The 25,671-nt window shown below is 36.4% G+C and overlaps 1 protein-coding gene across 1 annotated transcript; it reads left to right on the forward strand.

Moving 5' to 3' along the window:
* The first annotated feature begins 2,780 nt into the window (after nucleotides 1-2,780).
* LOC132126633 (leucine-rich repeat-containing protein 38-like) lies at nucleotides 2,781-24,518 on the forward strand. The gene is made up of 2 exons (XM_059538009.1): nucleotides 2,781-4,446; nucleotides 23,474-24,518. Exons 1-2 carry the CDS (start codon nucleotides 3,819-3,821, stop codon nucleotides 23,719-23,721), a joined length of 876 nt encoding a protein of 291 aa, XP_059393992.1. The 5' UTR covers nucleotides 2,781-3,818; the 3' UTR covers nucleotides 23,722-24,518.
* The last annotated feature ends 1,153 nt before the right edge of the window (nucleotides 24,519-25,671 follow it).

Here is a 25,671-nt window from a genome sequence, read left to right on the forward strand (position 1 = left end):
GTGTGATCATCATTATCGTGGCTCAGGATCAGATGTGTTCGCTTCCATCACCTGCTCTTCTCTGCGTTAACACATTCATCACTGATATCCCGATTTGGTGCAAACTTGGCATCCTTTGGTTCTGTCCACAGCTTTAGTCTCGATAGCTGCCTGAACGTTTTGAATGTCCTCCACATTCCGAGATCGGCTCAAAGGGAGGTGACATTTCAAGTATTTCCAAAGCCTCTGTTTCCCTCCTCTGGGAAAACCTTGCCCTTTTGCTCTGTTCCAGGACCAGCTAGCTTTGTCCAGATGCTTATCGTTAACAATTGTGAGATAACTCTTGCAATGGAATAAAAGGGCAACATAAGCCAACACCTGTTGTTTCTATGTTACCCCCCACCCTCCAGCCCGCCCTGCACTGGACATGTGCCTCCACAGGCCCCCAGCACCCTACCAAGCAGAACAACATGCTGCACTTGACATTCATTACTTATTGATGTGCAGGGCTTTAACTGCATCTTGGGAACTTTCAGCCTGTTTCCTCCCAGTAGCTGGCTCTCCCATACTGACCCAAACCAGCTCATTCATCGTCTCATGCTGGGCATTGCTGGTTGTCTTGCCCTTTAGCAATGCATAAACACTTCAGAGGGTGTGCTTAGTACTTTATTTTCTATGTTTATTTATTTTTTTCTTTAAAAAAAAAGAATTGTGGCTTGATCATTCTAGTAATAAAATGTGAATTATTATTATTTTTATTCATTTATTTTTATCGGGTTATGTAAGTTTGGCTTCTTCTGCTTTTTAACTTAAGTCAGATTACTTATTTTAGAATGTTAGATCATTTTGCATATTTAAATTGACTAACTTCACAGGTAATGAATGCTTGAGATGACAGCTAATTATTTTTAAAATTCATGTAACATTGTGTATTATTGTGGTATTATTAATATTCTTATTGTTCATAGTAAAAGGTGTGACATCAAGTTATAATATCAATTAAATGTACATCATAACACCTGCAGTAAAACAATCTTCCTAAACATATGATAAATGTTATTGTATAATAAATGCAATGTCCTAGTTAATATCTGATGATGGTTAACTGGTGATTTTAATATAGTATACTTTTTACTTTCCTATACATTTTTTAATCAGTTTTTCAGGTGCATTAGCAGTGTCTGGCACTAAATGCACCCACAAAGCGTAGCACCTCAGTTCCAGAGCCAAAATATAAGCGAGGTCCACCACAGGTTGTATGCTGCAGGTAAGATTTCATTAAGTACCAAAAGAAGATGACCTTTCTTTAGGCTTATTTTTCGCAAAAGAAAAAAAAAACAAAAAAATAAACTGTTTAATAAAGTTGTTTGCTTAGTGCATTTAGCTCCGGTAATATGTGAAGAAACATATTGAAACAAATTACATCATTACAATATACATAGTTTCCATTAATAATGACTATATTGTTAAATACAACAAAAAGGCAGTCCATTATTGTGTTTGGAAAGTCTCTGTTCTTGTAGTTCATTGTGACACAAATTACATAACTATAAAACTTTACTTAATTAAACTGGACTAGTTTACCTCACGTGGCAACAATACTAATTGTAACAGAAATCAATAATGAAAAAAAAAATTCTTTAGTGTCTACTCTGACATGGTCTTAATATAACATCCCTACAGCTTAATGCATTTTTTTATAAGGCCTATCGTGAATAAGACTTTGTTTGTCCCATATTGAGTATAGTATTTATTCCCGGCGAATGGAAAGTCATAATTGCAATCCCCTGCAGACACGCATTCCACCTACATATTTTCCATGCGCATCTCATTAATTGTGCAGTTTTATGGTAATATGGCCTCATTCTAAAGATAATTGGAGGGATCCTTCAAAGGCTTCCATTCTTGGTCCGGGTCTGAGGTCTGTGGGGATGGACTGGGAGGAGACTTAATTTTACACATGCAAATTTAACTATGGAACTTCAATAGAGAACTTTACCTTTGGGAGTGTGCACTATTATAAAGACATGAGCGATGTTCTAGATACATCTTTGCTTTCCTTGTATTGCACTGATCCTTAGATCCTGTCTGTATTTCCAGGATGGCATAGGTTATAGGTAAAAAAAAGCTGCTGAATGCTATAGTATATACATTAATGTTAATTCATTTTCCAAAAGCTTTTATCCAAAGTGAAACCATGAAAATGGAATTTGTATAGAATTGTCAACGTCTCACAAATTTACTATGAAAAAGGTTCTTGTCCCTATTTATTGTAAATACCTAATTTCTTAGATTGCAGACTGAAAGCTTTGTGACCCCATCATGCCATGTTTCACCTTAAAATTAATTTTATTTTCTGGTTTTCTTTGTGTCGTGACCAAAGTCTGCTTTCCTAATTCCATTTACCTGTCTGGAGACACTGAAGTAGCTGTGTGAGAGTCTGACGTTGTCTAGCTCCTCCCTGCTGTCTTTTACTAAGCGGCAATGATTGAGTGAACTGCCTGGTGACAGCTAAATGAATGAAGACGTGCCCTTTGCTTCCAGAAACTTTGCTAATTAACTGTGGCACTGACCTCTGCTTAGTAAAATACAGTAAAACAGGGCTGGGTCTCAGTGTGACTCACTTCTAAAAAACTCTGGAAATCAATTAATGTCATATGAAGGTCAAGCCGAGAGAATTACTAGAATCTCTTATGTGGGTTCAAGTGCTTTTCTGGTTTCTTGACATACAGAATAAATTTTCATAATATGGAAGAGGCTAATAAAGGCTGATAAAAGAGCACAAAAACATGAACGCATGTTAAATCTGTTGCAATTGTGTAACCATTTATCTCACAAGGAAATGACATCATGTGTTGAGTGTATGGTCGCCTCGTCCATCCATATTAAACAGCAAAGACAATACAGAACAAAGCAGTGGAGTCCATGAGCCAGCATGCTGATAGACTTCCCCCGTTCCCCAAGCTGGTCTCTAATATGCATGCAGACAACTTCTTTGTGGATATTTGGATTTCCTCACCATAGCAACAGAGCTGCAAAACCGTGCTGTACAACCTCTCATCAGACACAGTCGTGTCTAGGCATCGCACGACGCACGGGAGCCAGACGAAAGGGAGATAAGAAGAGGAAAAAGACAGCGGGGAAAAGGACACTGCTGCCTCGCACCTAATTTTCTGTGGGAATTCTCCTCATTAGGACCATGACAGCTCAGTTACAACGGCTCCGAGGTGCCAAGGGTCATGCTCACAGTCACCGCTCGAGCAATCATTCCTGCGCTCAGCTGAGGGACAAATGGATGGATGCAACAATTTCACTCTTTGCTCACCATGACAGAGCCTCTCTTTGCTGAATCCTTTTGTGTCAGACTGCCAGGCTTCGATCAAGTTTTAGTTAATTGCAAAAGAGCGGCTGGAAAAGCTCCCCCTCCACTTCCACGATGCCAATGTGTTCATGCCTCTGATTTTTCCACTAATTCTGCTCTCTGGTCTCTGTTTACCTCTGTCTGCTGCTTTCTCCACCCCTTTTCCTCAGTCTCTCATGCTTTCGCGCTCCCTCCCACAGCTCGCTATCTCTCCTCCCCTCGTGCCTTCAAAGCCAGCAGTCTGCTCGTCACTCCAGGGCTGTTTGCTACATGATCTCTTGGAAAACAGCATCCACATCTTGCTCGAGCTGCTCCATGTGCAAGTCTTAAGATTTCTTGCCCAGGACGGCAGGATGCTCCTGCACTGGCACTGATTCTTTGTTTTCCATTTCCCTCCCCTTTCCTAATCTCCTGCCCTCTGACCCTCATCCCTCTATCCCTGACCCTATTCCCTCTCTTTTGCCCCTCTTTCTTGACAATGTTGCCATGTGTCTACTGGCTCCAGCCTGTCCTTGCCTTGCTCTTCTTCGATTTGTTCACTCAAGGGGAAAACTGTCCAGCAACCTGCCTTTGCCCAGACCCTCACACTGTGGACTGTAGTGGGCGCAGACTTATCCATCTTCCAGACGAGATCCCCTTGGATGTGCGGAGGCTGCTGTTGGCAAACAACTGGATCCCATGGATTCCTTCAGATTTCCTTGTGCTCTACAGCGACCTGGTCTACCTGGACCTCCGTAACAACTCACTCTCGCACATCGAGCCAGGCACCCTAAGCACTTCCTCCAGGCTGGTTTTCCTGGACCTCAGTTGCAATAACCTGACAGATATCCCCAAAGGGACTTTTGGGGAGACAAGGAGCTTAATTAAGTTGCGCTTGGGCAACAACCCGCATTTGAGCATGGTCAACGAAGATGCTTTCATGGGTCTTACCTCCTTACGTGAACTAGAACTAGAATGCAATGCTCTGTCTGGGTTACAGGTGGGTGCCCTCAGCCAGCTGCCCTCTCTCAGGGTGGTAAGGTTAGAGGGCAACCCTTGGGTGTGCAACTGCAACTTTGCCAACCTGTTCACCTGGCTATTGGAAAACATTCACAAGCTTCCCAATGGTGAGTCTTTGAATCTGACATCAACTATTGTAGCTTGTTGAAACTTGTCTCACTGTTGCATAAACATTACTTTATGACAGGATTCTTTGCTATTTATATTACTCCAGATTAAACAAGGGACCTCTTCCTCCGATCTAAATTTAGCTCTCTCTCCCACCCCCACAATGACTACAAGGGATTTCCAGAGTAATGACAGATAAATGAGGACAGCACGGAAACAATGTGCGAGCCCTTCAAGTATGCAGTGATGCCCTTATCCTCGACAGAGCTCACATTTTGCATTCCGTATAGTAATGTGGTTTGTGGTCATCATCTTGTGCATGCCAAACACCTGCTTACACCTCATGTCTGCAAACACCTCGGGTGTGATATACCAGCCGGTTATGGACATGCTATTTATATGGGAACTTTCTTACTGTGAAGCTGTTCTGCTGTTCTTTGGGGTAATAGAAATGGGGTGATAGAAATAACCTGTTTATGATGATCTGTGATTAGTTTGTGGTAGAGTTCACAGAGGTTAAAGGGATAGTGCACTCCAGAATAAAAATTCTGTCATCATTTATTCAACTTCATATATTTCTAAATTTGTATTACATCCTCTCCTCAATGGAACTTAAAAGAATGAGAATTTTGAAGAATGTCTAAGTGATTTTTGCCCATACAGTGGAAGTCCAAAATAGTTTTAGACTCTACTGACTTTCACATAATGGACAGGAAAAGTTAAATATTTTTCAAAATATATTATTTTTCGTTCCACACAAGAAAGAAGCTTGGAACGACATGAATGTGTGTAATGATGACAGAATTTTCATTTTTGGCATTTAATATTGATAAAATGATGAGTACTGTTACACCATGTTTTTGGTTTGTTTTCACCATAATAATACTAAGACACATGTGCATGGTAATCATTCGGTGTCATAATATATCATAAGAACATAATAATACCCTCACTGTATGTTGGTAACAGTACTGTTTTGTAAGGGTAGTTCAGTATTAAAGAAAAGAAAATCAGCTGGTTCTAAAAAGTATAGAAAAAGAATATACTGTATAATCTCTTGTCTCAGACATAGTTATAAAAACATTTTGTGAGACTGAGAGAGAGAAAATTAAAGAGCATCATTCTCAGGAGAAGGGTCACAATGGAAAATACAGAGGTTCAGCTCACTGTCTGACAAATAAAGCTTAGTGTTGTTCCGTGAAATAGTTGATGGTGGAGATGGGAGCTGGGGAATTTTCATTGGACATTTTATTTAACATTCATCGACATAGCAAATAGCAAAAAGAAGCATTTTTACTTTCTGCGGATGCTTGTCTTTATACTGCTGAAATCTGAATAATAACAACATATTAGAGGTACTGTAAATTTATTACAAATAAAATTGCTGAAATAAAATACAAAATAGAGCACAAACATTCAGTCATCACCATCTGTTTATTTTTTCAATACAATATTTACAGCAAGTTGTGTTCCATTCTGTTCAAATACATATTTTAATAATAATAAAAAACAAACAATCCCACAAACCCACCCACCCTCATTAATCAGACATGAATAAAATGATCTTATCTCCCTCTATCTATCTACATGCTAGATTATTCCACAAGAGGAAAGGGAGATTTACAAGTTGAAATTAAATATACATTCCTAGTCATATAGAATTGTTTTTTTTTTTTTGATAAAATGGAAAATAGGTAACTCTGAACAAACATTACATCTAATGAACACCATGCGGTCGCAGAGTTCCATTATGTGTCATTTAGCTGAGCTGCTAGCGCTGTTTTTTAATTTTTTAATTTATTTGTTTTTACATATGAACATGACCTTACTTCAGTACAAGCAAGGGGAAGTTAAGAGCTGTTCGTATAGGGAGTAAACATGCAAGGGCTAATAAAAGACAGTCCTTATAAGTCTCATGAAACGTGTAGGCTCTAAACTTTAATAAAAGTTTCTGATGATTCAACTATAGTGATTACCATAATACTAGGCCATTTTCATTGCATTCACATTTGCTGTGCTAATGCTCATTTTGACTCAGTCCTTGAAAAGATGTTTGTGCACTGGGTAAAATATGAGATCCCTCAGTGGCTCGGGCAAATAAATTTATCATGGGCTTTCAAAGCAGTCATTAGAGGGTCATAATGAATTGCACGAGAGAAGGGAGCCAAGCTCACATCAGCATCATTGTCAGCAGCAGACGGGAAGCCAAAAGCAAAGCCTAGCCTCCGGCTTACCCACCAACAGACCCACCGTAGATGCACTCTGAAATTGAGTTAGGAGCGCACATCTCACCTCACCTCTTATGACTTGAGGAAGTCAGAGAGCAGCTGGTTATAACAGCCTATAATGACCTTTGAAGCGAACATAAACAGATGACTGGACCGTGCATAAACAGCAAGTCCTAACAAGCTATTTATTTGCCTGAAGATGGACTTCACTTATGTTGATATGATGAATGAATTCATCACACTAATTTATTCAGATTGATAACTGATGTGTTGTGATCTAATCAACTACTGCTGCAGTTATTGATTTGAATACATCAGATTATACTTGGTGCATTGTATTTCTAGTCTAAAATATATATATATAGAGAAATTGTATATGCTGCCGGAGGGTTTAGGAAAATTAAGTTTTAAATCAAATAAACATTAGCTCCGCTCCACATATCAGAGGAATGGTTTATTACCCTCATGAACTCCTCATTTGAACTACTGATCTCACCCTAGATGCTTTATGTTGGTCAGAAATGCAATTTGCGAATGCATATCTGCTGCATCAGAGCTCACAGTGGATTATCCCCTTAATGAGAAGATGGATTTCCCAGTAGCAAGAACTATTAGTTCTTCTATTTCTAGCTGCATGAGAAAAATTATAAGGGACAGAAACTGTTGGATTAGAAACTGAAAATATTACTGTAGATTATCCTCTCACCGTTCCTCAGGCTATGTTACATTGTTTAATCTGATCTCACTAAAATAACACCCAAAGATGAGTTATTCAGTAGCATTTTTCTTATGTCACCTGCTGGTTTGGATTATGATGATACAGTAAAGGATCTTTGTAAGGGACCTTACTTACTGTTAAACATAAAAAAACAACAACTTCAAATTAATTACATGATGCAAACTATATAAACTAATCAAATCAGAATTAATTTAACACACATATCAATATTTGCTGAGAGATGTTTCAATTTTTGTATTATTATTATTGACGATTCAAGGTAATTATTAGTGACAGATTAATATAAGCATGAAATTGACAAAAGTTTTATTTAATTCCAAAAAGAAGCTTTAGAAGTCAATGTATTTTTATTTTCATATCTTTGAGCATAAGACTATCGCTGGCCAACATTTTTGGAGGGACATTTTTATAGAACACATTCCTTCTAGCAATTTCTAAAATGTAAAACAGATGGAGACTCGGTTTGGAGAATGAGTGTGTCTAGATAATCCTCTGTTCAATTTAAAATACTTTATTGTCATTCTAGACTTACAATAAGTGTCCAGCAGAATGAAATTGCGTTTCTCTGAGCTCAATGCTCAATTTGCATCATTACGCATAAAACCAACATTAAATAAAGATAATATACTTCACAACAAACAAATTACATCTATATTACTACACGTCTTAAGGTAATGCAAAAAAATGGATGTATTGCGCATGATTACACTATAAGTATATAATCAATACTGCTCATAAATGTCAGAACAGAATAAACCACATATATGATTCAACCAATCTCTACATATATAACAGCAGTCCATCAGGTAGTAACATAGGGAAGAATAACATAAATGAATCATTCAATCCATACCTATGTATTCTTTAGTCCAGCAACCAGTATATCTGTGTATGTCAATGTGAATTGAGCAGTCTAATAGCTTGTGGAAAGAAGCTATTCCTGAATCTGGCAGTCTTGCATCACATACTTTGATAGCGCTTGCCAGAAGGCAGAAGGGTGAACAGTCCATTGGCAGGATGGGTGGAGTCACGGATTATTTTGGAGGCTCTACCAAGGCAGCGTGTCAAATGTAATTCCTGTATAGATGGTAGAGAGGTCCTGTTGATTTTCTCTGCTGTCCTTACCACTCTCTGGTTAGACTTCTTGTCTGCAGCTGTAAAGCTACTAAACCAGACTGAGAGGCTGATGGTTAAAATACTCTCTATTGTGCCTCTGCAAAAGCTTGTAAAGAGAGGACAGGGGAGGTTTACTCTCATCATCTGCCTAAGGAAGTGCAAATGCTTTTGAGCCCTCTTAACCAAGGAGGTGGTTTTAGTGGTCCATGAAAAGTCTGCAGTGAAATGCATTCCCAGAAACTTGGTGCTTCTGACTGACTTCACAGTACTGTCATTAAGTGTAAGTGGATTATGAACTGTCTGCTCCCTTCTCATTGGTAATGAGGCTCATCACTGCTGTATCATCTGTGAATTTAATGATATGATTCGAGTCTTAACTGGCACAGCAGTCATGACTCATCAAGGTAAACAACAGTGGGCTCAAAACACACCCCTGAGGGACCCCAATATTCAGGATCGTGGTTTTGGAGGTTTTGTTCCCAACTCGCACTGTCTGGGGTCTTTCAGTGAGAAAGCCCAATATCCAATTGCAGAGTGAGGTTTTAATGTTGCCCAAGTTTTTTTTACCAAAGGATGGGGGACAGCTATATTAAAGGTGAAGCTAAACTCAATGAAATGCTTCTCGCTCAACAGATGTTCCAGGCCAAAATGAAGTGCTACTGCTATGTAATCGTCAGTGGAACAATTAGGTCGATATGCAAACAGAAATGGGCCGAATGCTGCAAAGAGTCTTGATGATGTGACTTTTGACCAGTCTTTCAAAGCACTTCATCACAATGGGAGTGAGCACTATCAGGCAACAATCGTTGAGTGTTGATACTGGTGACTTATTTGGCAGTGGTTTGATAGTAGTAGACTTGAAGCATGAAAATACAATGGCTTGGTTTAGGGAAGCGTTATAGTAGATGTCCGTGAGGATGTCCGTCAGTTGGTCCATACATTCCCTAAGTACATACCCTGATATATTATCTGGACCCGAAGCTTTCTTTGGATCTACCCCAGACAGGGTCCTTCAGACATCAGCTGGGTCGAGACATCGCATGGGCTGAGGGGGAGTTTCATTTTCACTATGTTGTTCTTTTCCTTAAAAGTAACTATTGAGTGTATTAAGAAAGTCAGGGTTGTCATCATAGAATGTTTGGGAGGACTTGTAGTCTGTAATATACTCTATGAGCATCAACATTCAAAATAAATGAGAGCCTATTACAGGCAATCACTGCCAAGCCTGGTTTGTATCACCAAAGACCAAATCGTTTGAGCTAATGGTCTTTATTCATCAGTATGGGAGTTGCAACATTTATTACATCACTAAAATTAAATATAAATATTCATAGATAGATAGATAGATAGATAGAAACAATTAAATGGCTCTGCTATTGAAGTTGTTTATACTATGCTTATCGTGTCTGGTGTGTAACCAGTGCAGACTTGCTCTGCGCTTCTTTGTGCTGGTGCTCTCTTTCACACATTTTGATTTCCCATGTGCCCATGTGATCATACACCCTGAGCACAGACAGGCAGCCTGGCAGAGTGGGTTGCACTAAATTATGGCTGATGTAATGATATAATGGATGGATAGGCCCTTTACTGTGTGACCTTTGAACTATGTCTGGTGGATAAAGGCAAAAAGCTGGCCAGTAGGGGTGTTTTTTAATGGACTGATAAATAAATATATTGTAAAATAGTTAAATATATGGTAGCTCCGATTAAAAAGCAAGCAGGTGATATCCACTCGTCTTAAAGGTGACATATTATGAAAATCTGACTTTTCCAGGTTTTAAGTGCTATAATCAGGTCCCTGATGCATCTACCAACTAAGGAAACATGAAAAAGATTAACCCAGTAACTTTGTTTTGGTAAGCCTTTTTCTGCAAGTGCCTGAACAAACGAGCGTGTCTGATTTTGCTCCCCTAGTGATGTGGCAAAGGGATCTCATTATTATTACTGCCCCTTAATCTGTAAGTTTCCACCCCATGGTGCCATCATTTTGATTTTGCAAGCAACAATGGTGTACCAGTTCTAATGTCATAGCTAAAGTTTGAGCAAAACATGCTAACTGTTCTGCCTTTGGCTGCACAGACAAGCATATAACACCATTTAGAGTCCCAGCCTCAGAGGAGACAACAGAGCATTAGATTTATTGATTTATACTGTTTATTGCTGCTGCCACACAGATCTAATATAAACAGTTTATTTCCCAACTGTTACCTTCACAGACATAACCGACTGTTTTTGTAACTTGTGTGTTTTAATATAAACTTGTGTGTCTTTCCATTACCCTGCTTTTATGTGTATTTTTAAGCATCACATCAGAATCAAGCGATGGAAATGCTGAATTTCAAAAAAGTTTTTACGGTTGCTTGAGGTGGTTGTTGACTTGTGTGAAAAAGGTTTGATGCGAATAATGGGGGATGGAAATGAATTTTGCTAATACATTCATGCCACTATAGAATGGCAAAACTTGACTAACCAGCAGACCGATCTCATTCCACAACATCTGAAATGTTGTTATGGTCAATTGGAAATGCACAAGCAAAGTCTGCCATCACAGTATTTCTGTATAATTTCCTCCTCGAAATGTCTGACATTACTGCGTTCCCAAACATTAGCATCTACCTCCGAAAGCAATTAACTCATTCATTGTGTTTCGTCTGCTCACTCTGAGGTGCAAATAATTTATAATATATGGAAATTATTATATTCTCCTGCTTCTCTTAGTGATTTATAGTGCCAGTTTATCAGGAAGTGAGGTTTTTGTTCAATGTGACTCTTTGGATGGAAACTATGCTTTTTTATGTTTTATGCAATATTCCAGTTTTGCGCATAAGTTAAATTCTCAACTTTGGATGGAAACAGCTACTGAAAACTTAGTTTAGTACTCACATGCTGTGACAGCCACTTTCTGTCCATGTGCTTTGGATGTGTGCGCTCAGAAAACCGTATATAAGAAGTTTAAACTAATATGGTTTAAAATGCATGATTTCAGTGCGATAAATATGATAAAGAGAACCAAAAAATATATTTATAGCAGGTACGAGCTGAAATGGTGCAGCTCTATTCTGGAAAAGGGGGCGGGGAGCAGCAGCTCATTTGCATTTAAAGAGACATGCTCTAATACAACATGTTTCTGCTTCCACTCCAAATAGGCATTTTCAAAATGATATAATAAAAAAATCTGTGGGGTATTTTGAGCTGAAACTTCACAGACATATTCTGGGGACACCAGATACTTATGTTACATTTTGTATACATATTTTCTTTACTATACATATCGAAATAAAGTGTCTTTTTTAAGAAAATCAATGTGAAAATCAATATCTTAAATGATCATAAAGTAAAATAGTGGGGAAAGAAGTGTTGCCCACCCCCTAATCTATAAATTCTTCAGCATGACAAGTAAAATTAATTTGACATCAAATCAAATATATACAGGACTAAATTATTTATATTATACAATATATATTATTATTACACATCTTATTAATATTCATTGTTAAAAATATTATATAATTATTCACTTATTCCTCAACATTTGGTGTTCCTTATCAAGCGCAAGGTTGGGGTTTCGATTCCCCGGGAACACATGATAGGTAAAAATTGATAGTCTGAATGCATTGTAAGTCGCTTTGGATAAAAGCGTCTGCTAAATGCATAAATGTAATTTAATTTAATTTAACATTTCTTTACATTTCTCCTTGATTAAATGCAAAAAGTAGCATAGTTTACTCCATTCTTCCCCCATCGCAGGAATCTTTGTTGGCTTTTATTGGTTGTGAGAACTTGAAGTCCCTGTTTAGTTTCACCCTATGAATTCCCTGTCAAAAGGTTGTGAAACATAAGAATGGTTTTAAGACAATTACTTGACTCTTTGCTCACAATGATGTGCTCAGTGGACTTTCTCAGCCTACCAGCAGCCTCCACCATGAATCTTTTACAAGGGAAACAAATGTAAACATGATCCACGGCTGACAACAAAGCTCATGGTTAAGACAAAACAAAGCCCATCTATAATTAACATCATCTGTGACCTCAGACTGCCCTGACCAGCATAACAGGAGTCTAAATGAAGGCACTAATTTTAACTGATTTACAACCAGCTCTTTCCAACCAAGACGTTTTAACTAAATCGCATGATGAAAATTTGACTTAGATGGCTAAATAAATAAATACATTTAAATTAATTTCCACAATCTGATATATATATATATATATATATATATATATATATATATGTAATAGATTGTTTGCAATGAAACTATCCTGTCTGCTGTGTGGCTGCTGGCATATTTCCGTGAATGCGTTAGCGTGTATTTTTTGTGTGCTAAAATAATCCCCCTTATGGGCTGCTTCATAGGGCAAATGGCGTCCAGAGTATGTCTAAATGCACCACTGAGAGCAGTCCCATGTGTCTGTGACGTCACTAAATCCCCAGTATGAGGGAAACCCCTCCTGATTAGAATGAGTCACACATGAATGAGTCTCTTGCTGACACAGGACCGAGAGTTTTGTTAATATAATATGAGTCACTCTTGCTCACTAAATCTCTACCTCCCCTTGACCTTTCTGTGAGCTCCATCTTTTACACTGATTTTGTGTTTAAATGCAAATGCATGCAAAAGAGCCCTGTTTTCTGAGCTCAATCAAACAGCTCATACTTGTACCCTCAAAGAGAGCCCTTGAGTACCTGTGCAGCGTAATTTCAAGGTAGAGAGCAAAGCTAGAGTTAAGCTGAGGTCAGACAAGGTTGTCAATATGCTGAAATGCATACCGGCTATTCATGCGTCTGCAGTCAATGGCCTGAATGGAGTTGGAGATGGGGACGATGCCAAACTCCAATTTCAAGCTCATGTCGGCAAGGTAAATCAAATCACTGGCAAGAGTGTATTACACCAGGGCATTCATTCCTCTTACCAGACGCTAATTTTGAATGTAATCCATCAAGTGCCGACATCACCTTGATGACATCCAAGTCTCATCAAAATCGCTTGCTCGCTAGTATTCCTAATATACTAAATGCTGCATGATTCACTAGATGGGGAAGAATGGATGGTGAATTTCAGTGTGGACATAAATACCATGTCAAATATTGCATGTAGCATTTGATAAAAAATTAATGTTAATACATTTGTGGTGACATGATAAGTATTATGATATAACAAAAATCTCTTATGCTCAAAAAAGAAAATGGAGTAAAATCAGTAATATTGTGAAATGTAACAATATAAATGAATAAAGACAATGAACTCCTTTTGTGGATGCGCTCTTCATGCAACAGCATCCAGAAACACGGCAACGAATCTCTAAAAATTCACAGTTTTATTATAATAGTGTTATTATTATATTATGTATATGACAGTCCCAGTCATTAATATTCTGCATTGTTGTTTGTCCTGCTCGCTCTGCGTGCTGAAGAGATAGGCTAATCACTGTAGTACTACAATGAAGCATTTTACTGCTGCATAACTCAACCAAATTGCATCTTATACGAGATAAATAATATTTACGCAATATATATAAACCAGCTGAAATGTTTTGAAATCACTTGTACCCTAGCTGAAAAAAAAAAAATCTAGTCTATCACTCTGCCTGTGTCATTTTGAGTCTTGTTAATGTTTTAAAACCATGCTGCAAAGATGCTTCTCTGTCGGTCGTATATTGGCTGTATATTGATTTATTGGGAGAAAACTGGTTGCTATATGTGAAATCAGACATTTGAGCACCCCCATATAGCCAAAATGGCATGACCATAAAACCTCAGTGAATATTTGACTGTGAGATTGGAAGTCAAATCAGGCTGTTCCTATCAAATTATCAAATCTTTGACTATAGATAGATAGATAGATAGATAGATAGATAGATAGATAGATAGATAGATAGATAGATAGATAGATAGATAGATAGATAGATAGATAGATAGATAGATAGATAGATAGATAGATAGATAGATAGATAGATAGATAGATAGATAGATAGATAGATAGATAGATAGATAGATAGATAGATAGATAGATAGATAGAATGTGCTCCTCCCGAATATGTAAATATCATATATTAACTTGCAGTCTACTTTTTTTCAGTGTTGACATTCATCCTCTAATTCATGTTTGACAATAATACATTGATTAAGGGAGTAAAATATGGATTTCAGCTAGAGACAAAAAAAATTTGGCCCTCCAAAACACCTTTGTCAAAGAATGAGCTTTGACAAAGGATAATAGCGTGGTCTTCTGTGTGGCTCATAAAAGCTGACCATGCTGACAATTGAAAGTGGCGCATTATCATATTTGAAGCAACCCTGCTCAGGTATATAACAGTGTCAAATTAAATGTTAAAACTGACAGAATCAGGCTTACTCCCTGTTCAAAAGACGTATTTAGGTTGAAAGGTCAGAGAAAGTCTGTGTGATTAATCTCAGCTATCGAATCCACGTTAGACAGAAGACTCTTTTTGCACTCATGAGGAGAGCCTGACACCATAGGCACAGCTTGTCTCAGATCTTCTGTGACAAGTGTGATAGTTTTCCTGTGTACGGTGTACATTTTAGGACATCCTCAGACCTCATCATTAAATGAAAAGGCATCATGCCTCAGACTAAAAGGCTTCAGTCATCGGACAAAACGGCATCGCGCCTCTGACTGAAAAGCTTCAGGTCTCAGGAAAAATGACGTCAGGTGTCAGGTCTCATACAATTAACGTTAGGCATCAGACGAAACGGACTCGGACAAAAAGTCATCAGACGAAACGGACTCAGACAAAAAGTCATCAGATGAAACGGACTCATGTGGAGTATCGCGTTGCCCCTCCCCATGTGACGTCACACGCACGCCGTTCACAGGAAGTGGGTTATAATGGTTGATTGATGGCAAAAAAAGGGAAGCAGTGTCTGATATTTTATATTTTAACAGTTTTATTCAAATGTTACACTCATTAAGTTATATAGGGAAGAGAACATGCTTTTCGAGAGTCTTGTGTGCACGTTTAAAAAGTTACTTAGCCATATTGCAACTAGCGAGCTTTTATTTTGGCCAAGTAGAAAAATTACCCTTACGAAAAATAACCATGGTTTTACTATCAAAAACCAAAAACAAACAAACAAAAAAAGGTCGATATAGTTAAATCATGGTATCCACAGATTAACCATGGTTTTGCTACTAACCATAGTTTAACCATGGTGTTTGTAGTAAAACTGTGGTTATACAAATGGTATGTTAATCATTACACTAATAAAACCATGGTCACTTTACGTCTAGGTAAAGCGAATTCTTTCAAGCTATTAGATTGAAATCTTGGTCTAATTATAACATACCTGTATGAGTCTAACACTAGTTGTTGAATTAAATGATTTTGTATAAACAATGGTTATGTCTTATAATTAAATATACTATATTGTTTGTTTCAGTCAATCAAGTTATCGCTGACATTTTCTGGGTAAGCGTGGCTATGCTGAGCACTGAGCAGGACGATTACCTGGATTCAGTACCCATTTAGATGTCCAGGCAACAAATAAGCTCCTCCGTGGCAGAGAATTACCGTTTGTTCAAACCAAACCTGCATGTCATCCTGGACTGTACAGAAATCTGCTGTGAAAGCCCTACATCACTGAAACTCCACTCTGAAGTTATAAGTGCACTACCACATTCAAAGGTCTGGTTGGGGTAGCTCTGTGTGGTGCAGTGGAGATGTGAAAAAATACAGGCCACTGCACACCTCAGACTTCTGGTGGAAAGGGTGATTAGAAGGGTCAAGAAAATACACATCTGAAATATCACGATTCTGTTGTGCCACTCACCTTGTCAGGAAGAATTAATCAGATCTGGCATAATTGTTGTTTTATGGTTTATTATCAGGGACCAATGTTTCTTGAGCAGTGAATGTATTAGTATATTAGATTTTTAAGAATGACTGTGATTATTACAATAGTAGTGTTTCAGTGCTAACATTTGATAGTAGTTTTTTATTTATTTATTTATTTTTTACCTTTTCAGTTAGTTGCAGTGCATACCTTTAATACCTACCATCATTAAATGTGTTTTTACTTATTATTATTTTTTTAATTGTAATGTAAAATTTTATATTTTGTGTAATGAAATTATTTAAATAAAATGTCCCTGAAAATAATTTGAAAGACACAATGAAATAGTTGACAATGAAAAGTATTTTTATAATAACTCATGAAAAAATCTTCTTTGTTATATCATACAATGTATCAAATGTAAATATACACAACTAGTAAAAGAATATGCATATCATATACATTACAGAAGATTTAATACAAAACAAAGTATTCACCTCGGTATGTACATATTTCTAATTAAGAGCAAGTACAATGTATTAATTGTTATAATTTGTGATGTATATAATATGTTAATAAGATCTACTACAAAATATGCTAAATACTACTCAACTACATAAAGTATATATTTACTATGAATGTAAAAATAAATCTTAGGTTCATACTATAATATGAACAGAATCTGTCCATTCATACCACTGAAAGATACACATTCAGGTTAACGTTATAATAGTACTTTCATTGATGCTATGAAGGCATCATCTCGCCAGATCATCTGTATTGTGAGATCTGATTTTGTGTCAGTCACAAAGTCACACCAGTGTAGACAAGTGACTGCAATCTGACCTTGTACCTGCCAGTAGTACTTCTGGGTCTCTTTAAGTTTGGCTAGTCCTCTTTGAATTTTCATAAATGGAACCTGAGCAATGTTTTCAATCACTTTTGATTTTAACTATATTTATTGTAATATCAATAAGATAGTAAGATACTGTATATATTTTAAATAAACAATGTCAAGATATAAGACTTATAAACCCTAATAAAACATGTGGATTTAGCATGGTGTTTATTGCGTGTTATAAATAATCTTACTCATAAAAGTTACATCCACAAATAAGTAAGTTTTATACGTATAATTGTTATGATTATTTATGAGATGAAACAACAAAGTTTTTCTATATATAATGCATTGTGGTTTTATTATAGTAAAAGTGTAGTAACGTTTTTTTCAGTGTAATGATTAAAGTACAATTTATATAACCACAGTTTTACTACAAACACCATGGTTAAACTATGATTAGTAAATAAACCATGATTAATCTGTGGATACCATGATTTAACTATATCGACCTTTTTTTGTTTGTTTGTTTTTGGTTTTTGATAGTAAAACCATGGTTATTTTTCGTAAGGGTAATTTTACTACTTGGCCAAAATAAAAGCTCGCTAGTTGCAATATGGCTAAGTAACTTTTTAAATGTGCACACAAGACTCTCGAAAAGCATGTTCTCTTCCCTGTATAACTTAATTAGTGTAACATTTGAATAAAACTGTTAAAATATAAAACATCAGATGCTGCTTACCTCCTTTTGCCATCAATCAACCATGATAACCCACTTCCTGTGAACGGCGTGCATGTGACGTCACATGGGGAGGGGCAACGCGATACTCCGCATGAGTCCGTTTCGTCTGATGACTTTTTGTCTGAGTACGTTTCATAAACGTACCATAAATAAAATATAAGATCCAAAGTTTTGAAACAGAAGACATCCGGCCTAAATGCGACCTGTGCTGGCAAAATGAGTCAGAATAAGCTAATTTTCAAAAATAAGTTATATTCTACATTAAAATACCTTCACAATGTTGAAAAAGTTGTTGAATTAATCGATTGGTAGAAAAATCGATTTAAAAATTTGATGAACATTCCCAAGCAAAATCACCAAGCAGCCTTGCATATTTTCCTCCAAATATTTTCTTAATAATAATTAATATATTATTAATCACAATATAGCTGTTTTTTATTTTTATTTTATTTTATCTTTATGATAAAAAATAAACAGGAGTTTAATCAAGAGCAGCGAGTCATTCTATCTTTTCTTTTAATGGTTGTTTAACATTGAGACAGATCTATATTAAGACATACTATAATGCATGGATCTAATATAATATCTAATCTAATGTATATAATTGTTATGATGGCTATTGTTGTTGTTGTTGTTGTTGTTTCAAATAATATAAATAATAATAATATTGATTACCAGTACTAAGTATTACGGTGTGTGCGTTCATGAATGTGATTATAGTTACATTATTCCGCTATTAGATGGCGACAAGTGACAGTTTTTAGATAGAGTCAGCAGTAAAGACTTTTATATTGAAAGAGACTGAAACAGGTTTATAAGTAGGAAGTTATTTTTACTAAATAATTTGTACTGTAACAATGCCTTGTAAGACACTGAGCAGTGCTGTCATCGGAAATCTTATTAGACAAAGATATTGATTCCCTCAGCGGGCATTCAAACTTATTGAGATGGAGCTGAAGAATGAATGCTGTATCAGATGCAGGTAATCACACTCGCTCAGTCCATCTCTCTCATAACACTCTACAGTGAGCTTTAAAAACCGAAATTACAATACGTTTTCAATAAAGCAACTCAACGTTCCTTCATAACTAGTTCTACAGTGACGTTTTCAAATAGTAATGGAGGCTTGGGCTGTTAAACTGTAAAATTCCGATTTGAATCCATGGCAAAAGGAAGTAGTTCACACAAAAAAAGGGTTTTTAAAGACACTCTGACCTCGTGCCAATCACAGCAGTGCTGATATACAACAATCTTGCACGGCTACTTGTGTAATATTGTGCATTTATCTAGTTCTGTTCTACATTAATTCAGCGTATAGTATTTTACATTTCAAATGCTTTACATTCTTCCCCTTTAAATGTTATAAAAATCAAACACTCCCCTTTAAGAGCTCTGAATAATATTAGCTGCTCCAATTTTCAGCTTACTTTTTTTATGGTAGGGGAACATCAATCAGAGCATCCTTAGTAGAACAGTTCCTTTAAATAAACTTGAAATGTAACTTTGTAGAAAACAAACATATTGGAAATTTCCTCTGGCACTTCAGGAGATGCTGCTTTTGCCTGTTTTTGTCGTCCATCAAAACAACATCTAAATCTCAAACTGTTTTTAAAATCTCCTTGAACCGTGGCATATGCAGTGCACCCGAGGACACATAAATATAATTTAAATTTCAGAAACCTCATTTCCACGAAATGTAGCAGGCTGCCCGGGCCACTCGTTCAAGTACAGTAAACTGTGATGGAAATAAATTACTTACCAACCTTAACCAGGTCACGATGCGTAGAGGTCAAGAATATGAGTATTGATTTATTTCTCTCTATGAACACAGCCTGTGCTATCCATTTCCTAAGAGCGAAAATAGAAGAAAAAAATACACCTTGAGCAGATATTTATGAAGTCTTAAGCAACATTAATCAACCCGAAGAGACAGGTGGGGGTCACATGATCAGAGAGAATAGCCTCTTAAAGTGCCAGAGGCCACTGTCTGAAGTTAGCAGAGCGGTGAGTGCGTGACAAAGCTATGTGAATACAAATACAGGCAATTTATCTCCTTCATTCTCCAGTGAGTTATCCTGACACAAAAGCGCAGATGGACTCTCCAATCTCACATTTCAGACTTGCTCTCGAATCTGACATAAAAATCAATACGCAGATACATAGACTCTTACTTAAAATGGAAGAGAAATTAATATGTAAATGATGTGAGGTCACTGGGGACAAAACATAAAACATTTTACAGTCAGAGATGTGTTGCAGCACATATACAGTATGTATACGGTATATATATACCATATACATACTGTGTCATATATATATATATATATATATATATATATATATATATACACTGTATAGTCTGAAACTATATAGTCGTACTGTATGGTCAACTGTATGGTCAGAAACTGTATAGTCTCTCTCTCTCTCTCTCTCTCTCTCTCTCTCTCTCTCTCTCTGTGTGTGTGTAATATATATAATGTAAGGCAATTACCAGATGAAAACTAAGATTAAAAAATAAAAATAAATTTTGAGAAATGTTTAGACCAAACCTATGTAGGTCTATATTTTGTACGTTACATATATTTTAATAATCAATTTGATGATTACTTGAAAGAAAGAAAGAAAGAAAGAAAGAAAGAAAGAAAGAAAGAAAGAAAGAAAGAAAGGAGAAATGCTTGGACATAGAAACTGTATATTTTAGAGAGAGAGAGAGAGATGCAGAACCTACATCAGCCTATATTTTGTTCATTATGTGTATTTTAATAACCAATTTGATGATTATTTGACCAAAAATAACATTAATGTTTAGATGTACATATAGAAAATACAGTATGTGTTTTGTATACATTTTGTTATTTTAAGATGACTGCCTGGGGTTAGAAAAAAAATTAGGGTGCATATTTAGACATAGAACAATGTAAGTTTTGTGCATTACATTTTAATAAGCTAAAGATCAACTTCGCAGCACTCCAGTGCTTGAGGTTTTCCAATACATTTGTCTCCAGTAGTGTCCACCCACCTGCTCTGAGCTTGGCTTCCCCCGCTACGGTACTTCCACCTTTGTGTTAATCATATCAGCATTTTATGTCATATACCTGCAGGGAATTTATCCCACAAAATATATTTATCTTGGAAGCTAGTCATTTTACATTAAAAAAATACACTCCAGTTTCCGTGGAAGTGTTACCATTGTAATGTTCCCTGCTAAATATCTGTCAACAGCTCCACAAAAGTTGTAAATCTCATGACCTGTGATGCTGGTGCTCTATTGCAGTGGACAGATGACACTTTAGACATCATGTTTGTGATAGAGGCAGGTCAGTGGCTGTCATGGAGGACTGGTGACTAATGTCACAAGATATCGGACTAATATCGCTCTGTGAATAACATCCTGACAACCTCAAGGTCTGCAGAGTGTATCAGTTTACATTAGTGAACATTTCCTCTGTAATGACTTGCCAGAAACTAACATCCATTTCTGTGAATAATAAAAGAACGAGGCTGGCTGGTGTCAGGAATCAGGCTGAGGCCATGTCTGCGAGAACCCATAATTAAAATGTCTTCACAGGCATTAATTGTTACATCAAGTCCTTATGAATTAAATTACACGTCAGTTTAATGCACATTGTAAAACATCTGACTGTAAATATGACAGCATATTACTGGCTATTCCCATATTGAGTGAAAATTACCTTGTGCGCACTGATTTCATAGTAAAATTCGGAGTATGGTAATTTACTGCAAATATTAGTTAAAACATGTTAAATGCTTACAGCGTTTTACATTACAGAGCAAGTGAAAATGAGAAAAGCTAGATTTACACCTCTGTCGTCTTCTGCGGTTATGCAGATATCCCACAAAAAACTGTGAGTTAGCTCTGAATATAGTTACATCTCCCACACAGAGCCTCACGCTCCAGTGCATCAGATGACCTGACTGTTAAAAGCAATGAAAGCAAACATGTCATCACTCCATTCTTCCGTGAGACTGCACGTTCTGACTGCGAGAGAGAGAACTGAGTGAAAAGCCCATTGGTTGTTTTACATGATATGCTCCTGCTGTTTTATTTCTTGCATCTAAGCAAGCAGCCATAGAAGAAAACAAGCCTGCCTTGATATCATCTTCAGAACTCATTTACTTTTCTATATTATTTCTTTTTGTTTTACGCTCATTTAGTCGAAGATGTGTTTTTCTGTTAAATTCCTCCATGTAAACTCTAATCACACTCTTATTAACATCTACTCGCATACACAAATATATAATTTACATTTATATAATGTGAGTTGATTATATTTCTCTGTGCAGCTGAAAGCTGTTGTCGGATATTCCTCTCAGTGGATTTCATGATTATGCACTGTCGACATGCCCATGTCTTATATGCCCTTGATTCAGTCTCATTAACACGCAGCAGTAAATCAGTGGGACCATGCTGAGTGACTGAGTGTGTGTGTGTGTGTGTGTGTGTGTTGTTTTAAATGAGTGAGTGCTGGCAATCTGACTCCTGTCTTGGCCAAATAGTGGCATAAATACATATGAGAGCTATTTTAGTCCATCTCATAATCCCCCTGCCATTTCGTGTTTATAATATTGAAAAAAAAAATCTTGAAATGAGTCCAGGGATTCCATTTTTGTCAGATGAATCTGATCTGAATGACCATACAATATAATTGTCCAGTTCTTGGATGTTAACTAATAAAGCTGTACTATTACTGTCATTGTGTTATCGTTATGTTATATATCTGTTGTGTATTTAGTTAAACATTATAAAAATATGAGATATTCAGACAGTATGCATGGTTATATATCGGGGTTCAGAGTTTAAGAATTGGCTTGTTTACAATTCAGTGAGCTTGAATTAGAATTGAAATGCTCACACTAGACAGGAAACTGCATTGGAATGACAGAAAGAAAATATTTACCTGAATTTAATTATTGAATACATTGAAAAATAAAAATAAAATCCACATGTCTCTTAGCTTACCAAAGCTGCATTTATTTGATCAAAAATACACCAAAGCAGTAATATTGTGAACACTATTACTATTTAAAATAACTGTTTTATATTTGAATATATTTGAAATATAATTTATTAATGTGATGGCAAAGCTGAATTTTCAGCACCATTACTCCAGTCCACAGTGTTACATGACCCCCCAGAAATCATTCTAAATATGCTGATTTGCTGATCAAGAAACATTTGTTATTATAATCAATGCTAAAAACAGCTGTAAATATGAATAATTTTGTGGAAATTATTAATTATTATATTATAATTATTATGTACATTTTTTTCAGTATTCTTTAATGAATAGAAAATCAAAAGAACAGCATTTGTTTGAAATAGAAGTCTTTTGTAACATTATGAATATCTCTACTGTCTCTTTTCATTAATTTAATACATCTTTACTTCATGAAGTATTAATTACTTCATATAGTCAGATGAAGACTGCAAGAGTTTTCAGACCTAAGCAACTGTTCATAAAAAAATGCTATGTTTTGTTTTATAGAACTATATATGTAACCATTGTAATGTCTTACACAAAAGCACATGTTTTTGTGCTGTTTATACAGGTATAGAGAGTATGGAGTGTTCCTTGCCCACCGATGGACGCCGTGTGCCTCTCAGCCATCTCTCCCAGGACAGTTTTCGGGAGTGCCAGATCACCCTCACCCTCACTGATTTCCTCATCATCATCTTCTCTGGCATCTCCGTCTCAGTAGCCGCCATCATGGCCAGCTTCTTCCTGGCATCCACCGTCCACTGTTTTCAGCGCTGGAGCAAGGGCACTAAAGGAGATGAGGAGGAGAGTGAAGAATGAAGAGGGAATTTAGAGCTTGAATGACCTTCAGTCTGATTCAGAGCTACCAGTTCCTGACAGAGTTCAAACAAACAGCGTGACTGAACAGAAACAAGGTAGAACTCGGGCAGAAATAACATGATTGATAGTGTCAGCATAGTAGGGACACAGTACCCTCAGAATCGAAGACTATTTAGTATGAAATCAAGCCTTAGTATGCAAACTTCCAGGGATTTACTTGTTAAAGGAAATTCTTTGAGATCTTGTCCTGCAGTAGAGTTTCAGTGTTGTTGAATACTCGTGTTTCCCTTCATGTAGTCAATACAAAGCTAGCAAAATCCAACTGTAATACTTGTTGATTGTGCCAAATTAGCACAGGTAGACAGCAATGATTCAGACAAGCACTAATGATCGATGGTGAAGAATTATCACTATAGAAAGTCATGCAAGGTTATGTTGCAGCTTTATACAGCCAAGTATACATGCTAGAAGCCATTTTCCTTCAAGTTTAAAAGATGGGAAAAAATGACTTAGACCTTAGAGAGATTTCAGAAAGCATTACCTGTAATTGTAAGTATAGAGCTTCATGTGAATAGTTGTGTCAAATACCGCACTTTAAAATGGTCCTACCTGACATCGGCCCTCAAACCACCAGGTACACTGGTTCAGCCCAGATCTGCCAAAGAATGCTTTGGTTGAGGGACTGAGGTTGATATGTTTTGAAATATAGATTTATTTTTCTTTAAAGAAAGTTTGTGATCTTAGCAAGATTACATTTATTCAGCGTAATAATGATACTACTCACATATAATGATATATAATATCCTTAATGTGACTAAATACGACATCTATGAGATGGAGATAAGTTCATTCTACAAATGTCATTGTATTATTCAATTATTTATGTCTTAAAAGTATATTTGAAAAGGCATACAGTGGGCCCAAAACATATAAGTCAGACATTGCATTACGTAACAAAATACTGAACCAAGCAAAAGAAGCCTGTTTGGTTTAAACAACAACAAAACTATTAATGAGATAATATTATCAAAAGTTTAAACTGAATTAAATATATACACAATGAAAAAAAAAATAAAAAGGTAAAATGCGATTGCAACAAAGCCCCAGAAAAATTCTATTTGGACTGACAAAAGGTTTTGCTTTCTGCATTTGCTGATGTCACATATTTTGTTTTCCAACAAAATGATGTTCACACATTTTTAAGTGCCACTTAAGTGTCCAAATACGTTTTGAGGCTACTGTGTACATACATGTGTCTACGGATTGCTGTCTAGTGTCGACTAATAATAATAGAGTGTGTAACTAACTTCTGGCATACATTTGTGTTCATAATGTCGATTCCATCAATTCCAAGAAAATAATTTTGTCAATAGAGCGTATGGGGGAAATGATTTTCGAATGTCAGAAAAAGACATTTGATTGTTTTTGTTTTCCTTTATGAATATTTCTATCAGTCTTGCTTCTTTCATATCCTTATTTGAAAGGGCTTCTGTCTATAGAATTAGGTAAATGTCTTTTGCACAGTTTCATGAATCACATTCATTAATATCATAATTTATCACCATCCTCTGATCCATTGTTGCTGTCGACAGATGCTCTGGATGTACCATTTCGAGAATATATAGCTCCTTTTTCCCAGAAAGGTATCATAACTTCATTTTAGCATTGCATGAATTATTAATTGGATGTGTGAAATGAATGTTGGGTATGGAAAAAGAAATCATTGTGATTCAAAGACCATCTTATTTTAAAAGAACCTCAGCCATCATATTGTGTTGGATGTAAGAAGCACGAATGCATATTAATGTAATGTAAATGTTCTTGTGTCAGGACACGGTTGACCCATATTATGCACAAACTTTCAAAGCTAGACTGTAGCATGTTATCATCAGCAGAACTCAAACCTGCAGCTATAATATTGTAATACTGAATTATTATTATTATTATTAT

The sequence above is a fragment of the Carassius carassius genome, chromosome 44 (genome assembly GCF_963082965.1).
Source record: "Carassius carassius chromosome 44, fCarCar2.1, whole genome shotgun sequence".
NCBI classification, from domain to species: Eukaryota; Metazoa; Chordata; class Actinopteri; order Cypriniformes; family Cyprinidae; genus Carassius; species Carassius carassius.

What these genes read in the sequence shown, in the direction of transcription:
- LOC132126633 (XM_059538009.1), top strand. Translation starts at nt 3,819, where the DNA reads ATGTTGCCATGTGTCTACTGGCTCCAGCCTGTCCTTGCCTTGCTCTTC. An exon ending in CATTCACAAGCTTCCCAATG is followed by an intron (nt 4,447 to 23,473) that starts GTGAGTCTTTGA and finishes CTGTTTATACAG; the next exon opens with GTATAGAGAGTATGGAGTGT.